This window comes from Xenopus laevis, chromosome 9_10S (assembly GCF_017654675.1).
Source record: "Xenopus laevis strain J_2021 chromosome 9_10S, Xenopus_laevis_v10.1, whole genome shotgun sequence".
In the NCBI taxonomy this organism is placed as follows: Eukaryota; Metazoa; Chordata; class Amphibia; order Anura; family Pipidae; genus Xenopus; species Xenopus laevis.
The window spans coordinates 82,318,864-82,329,677 of record NC_054388.1 but is presented as its reverse complement, the minus strand read 5'-3'; the positions used below and the strand labels follow the sequence as shown (position 1 = coordinate 82,329,677).

At 35.3% G+C, this 10,814-nt stretch overlaps 1 protein-coding gene across 3 annotated transcripts in view; it reads right to left on the bottom strand.

Moving 5' to 3' along the window:
- Positions 1 to 859: 859 nt before the first annotated feature.
- The window catches only part of pms1.S (PMS1 homolog 1, mismatch repair system component S homeolog), a 48,839-nt gene continuing 38,884 nt past the window's right edge, over positions 860 to 10,814 (bottom strand). For all 3 annotated transcript variants that reach the window (NM_001086076.1, XM_041577618.1, XM_018237175.2), the window contains 4 exon segments: positions 860 to 1,435; positions 3,112 to 3,272; positions 6,873 to 7,003; positions 10,166 to 10,648. In NM_001086076.1, the coding sequence (NP_001079545.1) occupies positions 1,262 to 1,435; positions 3,112 to 3,272; positions 6,873 to 7,003; positions 10,166 to 10,648 (949 nt within the window). In that variant the 3' untranslated portion in view covers positions 860 to 1,261.

Here is a 10,814-nt window from a genome sequence, read left to right as displayed (position 1 = left end):
AAAACAAGCACCTGCTTTGAGGCCACTGAGAGCAACATCCAAGGGATTGGTAAGCAACATGTTGCTCGCAAGCTACTGGTTGGGGACCACTGCTCTATTTTAACTCTACAGCTCTGCACACTGTCAGTTGTCAATTAACCTTGCTTTGATTGTGATTGGGGTCAAGCTTTAATTTCCAAAACAATGCCATCCTCAGTGTAATCAGTGATTGTTTTTTGCTTCACTAATGGGTATATTTATTATATGGTGTAAAAAAACTGTTGAATAATTCGCCACACATCGCCAGGCATCACTGTGTAACTAAAAAAAAGGTGTAAAAATTGCATAATTGCTTTTTAATGCTCTTGTTTGAGCAACTTCTGCCTGAACTTACTTACAAGGGTCTGAAGCAGTGTAAAATAATGGTGGCAAATCTGTGTAAAATAAAACAAACCTTGATAGATTTGCCATTTATTTTACACTGCTCTTTACATACTTTTTTTTGGCAAATTTCATTTTACACTGCTGTAATAAACAGGCCCTTTGGTCTGTGTTTGTCTGTCCTGGAGAAGGACCTCATTATGGGGCAGATTTATCAAAATCAAAAAGATTAGAGCTTGCCACAGAAAAACTCACTCACTTTCTAATCACTCCTATGGGATGTTTATAATCATATTTATCAATGGAGATCACTAATTGATTAATACAGTTCTAAAAATTCCACAGGAATGAATAGAAAGTGAGTGTGTGTTTCTGTGGTGAGTTCTAATCTCCCACTTTTATAAATCTGCCCCTGTGTGACCGAAACCACTTTCTGCTGTTGTATGGAAAACCTTGGAGTACATATATACACACATATGAATATATAGGATAAAACAAATATATGTAGATAATTTTAATCGTATACGCTATTACATTATAGGTTTAGAATGTCACTCTCTGTTGCCCACATCCATGGGTACAGTGTAAAAAATGTCAAATGTAGTAACAGCATCTGTTTGCAGAATAGATCTTCATCACTCAATTTATTTATATATCTTCAAAAATGTTACACTATCCTGAAATTAGTCAGTAAACATGAATCATGATTATTGAACTCATGAGGTGAAACACAATGCAAAATGCTATTAAGTTAAAAATAAAGTAAAACAAAAGATTGCTTTCATACTTGCAGCACTTAGGTAGAAATTGCTCTCTCTCTCATATTTGACGGTACTCTTTTTGGTAGTGAACTGAACAGCGCTCCTTAGTCAATGCATGTTTTATAATACAGTGTACAGCATCAATATGGCTCTTCAGTTTTTGGCAAGTCTGATAAATGATGAAAAAACTGATGACCATGGAGACAAGCTTTAGTTTCACTTCCAAGTTGATTCTTTACCCTGTGCATGATGTCCTGCACATCTTCTTTAGAAAGATTTAAAGGTAGCTGGCGAGACAATCTTACAGCTTCTCCCTAACAAAAAAAACAGTTAAAATTAAAAGAGAAAGGAAAGATATTAAATACAAGAAATGTAATGTTTTAACTGAAAAAAAAGTAAATTAAATGATACAAAGGAGATATAATTCCCAAAAAATTAGTTATTTGTAAATGTAATTCTTATTGGACGCAGTATGTCTCACTGTTTTTGACCTGGTTCTGACACCTGTTGCAAAATATTGTGTTTTTTCATGCAGGAGTCAGTCAGATTTTAATTGACAGTTAGGTGAGTTTCCTTTGCCTAGACAAAGTAGTAAAAATCTGACTTTCAAAAGTACAAAGAGACAGATTTCTGAGTAACCTCACACCAAAGTATTTGACCAAGCTGTCAATCATAATCTTACTTTGGCCGGTAAAAATGATGGTTGATCGCAATATTATTAATAGGGAAAAAAGATAAATATATAGGAAGGTCGGTATTTATTTCCAGAAAAGGTGTCAACCCTAGCCACCCTAATCCCGAGACCTTAATCCAATAGAAAATTTGTGGGGTGACATCAAAAATGCTGTTTCTGAAGCAAAACCAAGAAATGCAGAAGAATTTTGGAATGTAACAAGTGCCAAAAGTTGGTCGACTCCATGAAACACAGATGTGCAGCAGTTCTCAGAAACACTGATTATACAACTAAATATTAGTTAAGTGATTCAAAGAAAAAAGCAAAATTTTCTAAATTTTTCAGTTTATACAGTGAATGTTTGAGTCTGTAAAGAAGAATGCAAACACTACTATTATTTGGAACAGCCCAATATTCCCTTTTATTCACAATAACACAAATTTGATAAATATTTTGATTTGGAATAGAATGTGCAGTGTTCCCAATGCATTTGCCTGTATGGAAATAAAAGCTGTTACGGGTATGGGATCTGTTATCTGGAAACCCGTTATACAGAAAACTCCGAATGATGGAAAGGCCGCCTCCCATGGGCTCCATTATAATTAAATAATCCAAGTTTTTAAAAATGATTTTCTTTTTTTCTCTGTAATAATAAAACCGTAGCTTGTACATAATCAAAAAAACTAAGATATAGTTTATCCTTACTGGACGCAAAACCAGCCTATTGGGTTTAGTTAATATTTATATGATTTTATAGCAGACAAGGTATGAAGATCCAAATTACGTAAAGATCTGTTATCCGGAAAACCCCGGGTCCGGAGAATTCTGGATAACAGGTCCCATGCCTGTAAAAGGATTTTGAGCTTTGTTCACTTTTTTAAACACACTGATATAATTCTGAACACAACTGTATATCGTCCAGTCTATTTGAGCATTTCTGTGTGGAAAATGATATACTTTAAGTAAACTTCCAGCTTTTTTCCAAAGTAACGTGAGTTTGAAAAAAGCCTCGACTTGTGGTAGAGGTGATTATTTATTCCTGCATTGTTATGATTCATGATTCCTTCAGAATTCCCATGCAACTATATATAACATCGGAGAAGTTTTTTTAAAAAAAGACATGTTTAATTTGAGTACAATTGATTTTAACATATGTATTAGGGTAAGGTCACACTGGGTGTTTTGGGGAGATTTGGTTGCCTGGCGACGTGTGATTCATTTTCCGAAGTCGTCCGAAGTTGCCTCAAGAGGAACCAATAGAGAAATCAGTGCCCTTGGTCTTAAAGTTAAAATCTTGTTTTCTGAGAACTTTCTTACCTCAAGATAATTCCACACTTTAATTGGTCTGTAGTCACATAGCTCATTGCTTTTCTTAATTGGTACAGAACTTAAGATTTCCTTTAGATCTGAGACTCCATAAAAAGGCAAGCTGCTAGCCATCCCTTCTATCTCAATGTGTTTCTCAACAGCTGACTTCCCTAAAAAACAGAGGTATTACATTTTACGAGTTAAAAAAAACAGACAATATAATAAAGTGAGGTGAAATAAATGTTAAGACATCATTTTTCAAATAATTTTATATTGCTTTAAAGAATGGAGCTTCGAATGACAGTAGCTGCAATAAGTACAACGCTTTACTAAGAACCATCAAAAATGTATTGCATTATATGACGTTGTTTTCTATATCTAATTTACAATATATTTAGTATCCGATTTTAGGACATTTTGTGCTCTTTTATCGTTTACCTATTTATTGTTTTTCACCTTAGTATTTCCAAACCTGCTTAAATTTTCATGTAATTCCACACAATAAGAGGATTCCAAAACATGTAAAACAAAAAAGCAAACATATTATGCACTAACAAATAATTTGGAAAGTCTCATACCTACCAAGCATGTCAATAATAAACAGGTATAGTTCTGTGAATATTCTGGACTAAATTTTATTACTGCTTCATGTAAATGAACCATTATCATAATAATATACTTTTTTAGTAGTATGTGCCATTGGGTAATCATAAATAGAAAATTGCCATTTTAAAAAATAAGGGCCGCCCCCTGGGATCGTAAGATTCACTGTGCACACATACAAACCACATGTAAGGTCACATGAGCCAATTAACAGACAGAGTTCTGCCTTTTGCTTCCTCACTTCTTCCTGTTACAGTTAGTGTTGTAGTATTTCTGGTCAGGTGATCTCTGAGGCAGCACAGATAGTCACGAAATGGTGGTAAAAGGCAAGAGATGTAAAAGGGCAATATTTATGTAAATATATATTCCAGTTTGGTAAGATTCTTTAATATGTCATTCAATTTGATATAAACTATCTGTTGCTTAAGTATTCATTTTGGGGGTACAGTTTTCCTTTAAGGTTTGCAATTGGTCAAAAAGGACGCAACCTTAAGGTGGCCATACACGGATAGATCCGCTCGTTTGGCGATGTCGCCAAACGAGCGGATCTCCCTCCGATATGCCCACCTTGAGGTGGGCAATATCGGGCTGATCCAATCGTGGGCCCTAGGGCCCAACGATCGGATCCTAGCGTTCGCCAAACGGGCGGTCGGATCGCGGGACCGCATCAACGAACAGATGCGGCCGCGATCCGACGGGATTTTTAACCCCATCCGATCGAGATCTGGCCGACTTTCGGCCAGATCTCGATCGGGGAAGCCCGTCGGGGGCCCCCATACACGGGCCAATAAGCTGCCGACTTGGTCTGTCGGCAGCTTTTATCGGCCCGTGTATGGCCACCTTTAGTCACTAACATTCGCAATAGTCTCTGCAATGTTTTTTGTGCTAATGAAACATATTATATTCCCCCATTAATGTTTTTATTTTTAAATGATATAAAAGAACACAGGCCATTTTTTTGCTAAGTTATTATGCACATGAAAGCCTGTAGTTTACAGCATCTTATGTTCCATCTGTAATTAGAAAAAACATCCCACTTATGAATGACTGAGGGTGAAAGCTTGGTACCTAGTATGAATAGGATTAAACAATTTGTGGCATGTGTGACACCTCAAAATGTATCTTTGTGCATAGAACCTTCATGGCATACTACTGCTATTATTGTGTGATAAAAGGCCTCAAAATTATGAGGCGCATTTATCAAAGTCTGAATATATCTCATTATTTTCTGAAAAGGACTCTGACCAACTTCGCAAGGGTTTTTTTCCCTTTATTTATCAATACTTTTTACCAAAAGTTTCCTGTGCATGAAAAAAACCCCCAAAAATCGTGAAGAAAAACACAGAATTGTGCGAATTTTTCAGATTTTCCACCTGAAAACTCCGATTTTTGCCTAAAAACCATGAAATCATTGGATTATTGCACTAATAATTGACTAATAATTGACTAATATGCAACTTCGGCAGTTCTGAGATGTTGGATTTTCGGATTTGGACGTTTTCCATCCTCGGGTATAATGAATCCCAAAAAAAAATTATCCACTAAAAATTTGGATTTTATAGTAAAAATCACACATTTTTTGATTTTTAGCAGACTTAAGGTATGGACAACCAAGTTACGGAAATATCCCTTATCCGGAAAATCCCAGGCTCCAAGCATTCTGGATATATGTCTGTGCATACTTGTGTTATGTATGTAAATGTGTCCACAGTCTTGTAACATAGTATGGTGCCTTACCAACCTAATATATTAACACGTATGGGAATAGCTGGATTAACTATTATCAACTATCAGACTTCATTTAAGCAAAAGTGTTGGGCTATTCTGGCTCACAACGTTAATCTTAACATAACATTCAGATATGCAGCCATCAGGAACCAAATGTATATGAGCTTCACAGCCACATATCAATTTATGTTCAACAATAGCATCCCGAACACATTAATTCGGCAATCGTTACTTAACATTTTAATGGCAACTTTCTCTTTATGAAGGGATTCTTATGCAGATACTCCTTTGCAGTTACCTTTTCTACTGGAATCTGAAATTGGATTGCTGCATTATCAATACACCCAAGCACCACATCATACAACCTACAGCCAACAAGCACAAGTCTCCATCCCTATTATATGGTGGTAGGCATTTTGACCAATGGAATTATGCACAAAGGAAGGAAACCCTGATGACGCGACACCCAGTGGAGGGCCAATAAGCCCATCTTTTGAAGGTCGCATGATGTTGTACTTGTATTGAGAATGTTTTCTTTAAAAAATGGTTATGGCCATTTTTTACTTTGCAAAGTATGGTTATTTATGGTCCAGTACTTTGAAAAGTTGTAAACCCCACTGAGATACCTAAGGAAATGCTCTTAAACATAAGGACCACAACATTTTCCAGTTTATTGCTTTAAAGGAGAAGGAAAGACTTGCAGCACTTGGGGGTGCCAAATGTTAGGCACCCTCAAGTGATTGTATTGACTTACCTGAAACCAAAAAAACATTGATTTGTTTGATTTATCAATTAATGTTCTAATATATAAGAATACTGGTGAATTCAACCATTCCTGGCTGGGCCAATTTTATTTTGTTGTTTGATAAAAAAGAATATGTTAATATTCATTGTTAAAGGAGAAGGAAAGGCTTGCAGCACTTGGGGGTGCCAAATGTTAGGCACCCCCAAGTGATTGTATTGACTTACCTGAAAACCCGGGTCGTTGCTCCTATCAGCAGAAAACTGCACTGGCCCGGGGGTTCTTCCAGTGAGCACCATGGAACCATCTTCTTCCATCTTCCTCCTTTTTCGTGCGGCTGCGCATGCACAGTAGAACGAAAAGCCGAACTTTAACTAAAAAGTCGAGGATCGCTCCGTGGTGCTCACTGGTATCGATCCTCTTCTGTCTTCTTCTTTCTTCAAATTTCTTGGGGCAAACGCATGCGCAGTTGAACGAAATAGCCGACTTTTTCGTTAAAGTTCGGCTTTTCGTTCTACTGTGCATGCGCAGCCGTGCGAAAAAGGAGGAAGATGGAAGAAGATTGTTCCATGGTGCTCACTAGTATAATTAATGTTCTTATATATTAGAACATTAATTGATAAATCAAACAAATCAATGTTTTTTTGTTTTTGTTATCACATATCAATTTTGGCAAAGTTAAAATAGAAACACATACCTGGCACTATTTTAATCAAAAACCCATTAGCAGTAAGTCTGGGATCTGAAAAATATGTTTCTCCATTCAGCTTTGGGGAATCTTTTTGCATACTCAACAGAGCATCTAAATACGGAGACCCTCCTAAGAGGCTGAAAAATAAAAGAATCAATTCTGTTATTACACCTACAGAAATGTAAACAGATGTAAACAAAATGTTTACATTCTATAGTTCTAAATAGGCAGCACAATGAAATCCTTAATATTAATCTAAATGTTATCACTTTTATATCTGTAGTGCTTAAACATACCTAAAAATATATAAATTAAACTCCCTGTGAATTATTAAAAAGTTGTATTTTTTCTTAGGGGTATGCGTACCTAGTAGCCTAGTTTGTAAATACAGTATTAAGTCTCTCATCTGCATTTTTCTCCTCCCAAATGTCTCATTGACTGAATGTAAAAGGTTAGCATCACAGGTAGATAGGTAGTGTTTTAGGAACAAAAATGTTCACTAGATCCTTCTTCATGCCAACTCCCTGTGTTTCCATTTAAGTGAATAGGATCTGCAACTCCATTATGTTTTAAGGGGAACTATTGCAAAAATCAAAATGTCATATAAGCTTCATTATACTAAAATAAGAAATTTTCAAAATATAAATATTTGTTCCCCAGTTTCTAAAATATTCAAGTAATTCTTCACTGTCCCCTTCACTGTCTTCATTCTATTTTCATGCAGGGCCTAGGAGCCTTATTTTGAATGACAGGTCTAATATAGCCATTGGGGGGCTTCTTTGCCTAGAACATGTATTAGAGCTCACTGTTTTAAAATCATCAGATATTCTGTCTCTCTCTACATGCAGGATTTGTTCCAAAGTCAGTTATTTTGTAGGACTTCGTTTGCGCTGGAATCAGTTATTTGAGTTAGCTCTAATACAACTGCTAGAAAAGAGAGTCTCCTTAAAAGATGATGACTTTATCTGTCAATCAAAATCTGACACCCAATTCCTGCATGAAGAAAACATTTAAGAAAGACAGATGCTGAAAGCGGGACAGTCAATATAAACTTGATTTTTAATTGATTATATGTAGAAAGTGTCTTATTTAAGTATGACAGATCTTATATTACATTTTCACAGTAGTGCCCCCTTAAAATGTAATTTAATGGGGAAAACGCATATTAAAATATTTTAAAAAGGGCACTAGTATTCTAGTGGGGGCATAACCACATGGAGTTCCACAAAATAATTTCCAGAGAGAGGGAAGTAAGTAAAAGTTTACAAACAAAACTTTTACCAGTTTTGTGGGTTTTTGTGACTCAAAAATGTGCTCAGTGTGTCTGCACCCAGGCTGATGCAATGCTTGTCAGTGCAGAGAGGTGAGAGGCACTAGCCTAACACACACTTCAATTTAAGAGCTCTTCCTACACAAACAACAGGCAGAATATAGTGACAAGTGAATAATGCCCTAAGAACACATGGTAGAATAAATGCATTTTCTGCTCCATTATAATACCCCAGGATAAATTCAATGCCAGTTTGACTGAACATGAATTAATGTTATGCATTATAACCACGGAACACATAGCAGGGACATTGTCAATATAGCAGATCCAGAGGGCTACTTGCCCCCTCCCCATCACCATGTGTTTTGCATTTACATCTCTTAATAATTGAAACCCTGATAAAAATGTAATGCTCCCAGAGCTAGGGGAAGGAATGGCCAAGAAGCTGCAGAAATGTCTATAATAGCAAACAGCAGGAAGGGTGAATTAAAATATTATAGAAAAGATAGTGTAAATAGGGAGCCTGGGACTATGGACATGGTGGAAGAGGTGGAAGAGGTTTTGCTTGCCAAGCAAAACTGGAGATAGAGTTAAAGTAATACTGACACTAAAAAACTACTTTTTAAAATATGAATGTACATTAAAATTTACCTATAGGTCATGTTGATCGTTTTTTGCTGAGAGGTTTGTTTATTTAAGTTATGGTTAGTTGAAGTTTCTAAACCTGACTGTTTTGCCAACCTGACTGTCCCATCTCAGCCTGTCAGTTAAAGTTTCTAATACTAATGGACTCCTGCTGCACAAATATGGCAGCCCCTCATACAGGAACATGGGGCATGAGACAGGTAATGTAAAAGCATTGTGCAAATACTTTATGGCAAAGTTATAACTAGCTTTCAAAGCCAATATTATGATAGATGTAAAAAAAAGAGTTTAATTTCTGGTGTCAGTATCTCTTTAACTGCATGATTTAAATGTTATCACGTAGACCTGGAGATATGTAATATGGTACTATAGTGTGAATTTAGACCATGCTTTGGTTGTAGTCATCTGGATGACACATTATCCTGTCTCTATTTCTAATAACTAAATTCCCTATAAAATTAATCAAAATAGGTCAGACTCTGGTCTAATCTAATTCAGGGGATGGGTATGGGATAGTAAGTGGGAGGAGTATACAGGAATTACAATTTTTGAACAATGAAAAAAGTTATTTGTACATGTTACTGCAATTAAAAGTTATCAAAAGGTTGCATATTCTCAGCAATTTATCACCTTAAGAAAGGGCACAGCGGGGTACAATCACCAATTGGACATATTTTATTAATTTAAAAAGAGAAAATAAAAGTAAAATCCCGTATGTTTTTATATTCTAGAATCACTTAAAAGAGTTTACACTGCTGCCAATAATTAACTAAAAACCTCTAAAGTGCCTGTGCTTATCTATATGAAGATCACCAAAGTTCTATGTGCTAAATTATATTATACGGTCAAATTAATAAAACTGCAATTCATTAAACATTCTAATACATCAATTTTAATTAATAGTGATACTTTATAAAAAACACCAATTGAATTCAATTAATAAAACCAATTTTAAAATGATTACCTATATGATTAATTCGGTTCTCCTATGGCCTGTAGTAATACAAGGTATTAAAGATAGAGACAACCTCTAAAGTGCATTAGTGCTAATTAATTAAATACCATAATTACCAAAATCCCCTGGGGGTAATTATGGTGGTTAATTAATTAGCACTAATGCACTTTAGAGGTTGTCTCTATCTTTAATATCTTGTATTACAAATGTATACTGGAAAGTTGCTTAGCGTTACATTTTCTTTCATTATACAAAAAAAACCTTTCAGCTTTATAATGTTTTCTTTATAATGTTTTCTTTATATTTGCATATCCTATTCTATTAGTTTTTACCCCAGAGACTGAAAGCGATAACACGTGTTCAATAATTAGCAATTATGTATTCCCTTGCAATACCACCCCCAATTAAAAATCACTAAAAAATATTTACCTATCTGTTAATACAATTGGAGACTCCAACTTTTCTGCAGGTATTTTATGGTTCTTTAAAAGGCGTTTAAATATCAAAGCTTCTTCTGCCCTATAGGGATTCAGAAGAGCAATCTTTGATTTTGATGCTACAATCCATGCACCAGGGAAGCTGAGCTTATTAATCAAGCAAAAGTCTTCTTCCACAGAATTTTGTGGGTTTGTGAGCTTTGAAATCCGTTGTTTCAACATGCTTAATTTAAAGGCTACTTGTACACTACTAATTGGAGGTTTGCTTTTTTTCTTTTCTTGAGACTGGAATAACTTGTCCAGTATTTGCTGGTTAGAAAGTGGTGTTTTTAATGTTACTTTTCGAGTAGGGCTAGGTCTAGATGACATTTTCTGTCTTTTCTCTGAGTCTTTTTGCTTTTCAACATGTTCTCTTGTTGCCGTAGCCATCTGCAGATTGTACCTCTCCAAATCTTTAGCTGCTTTTTCTTCATAGCTAAAGGGAAATATTAACAGTGTAATATACATATGACACCAATATGAAAACCAATAATATAAATATATAAAATATAATATTTTGGTGGCAAAATAGTAATTTATTTTCATGTTTACTTTTTTTTAGTTACAATAAATTATTTTACATGTTAGCCTGAAAAAAACCC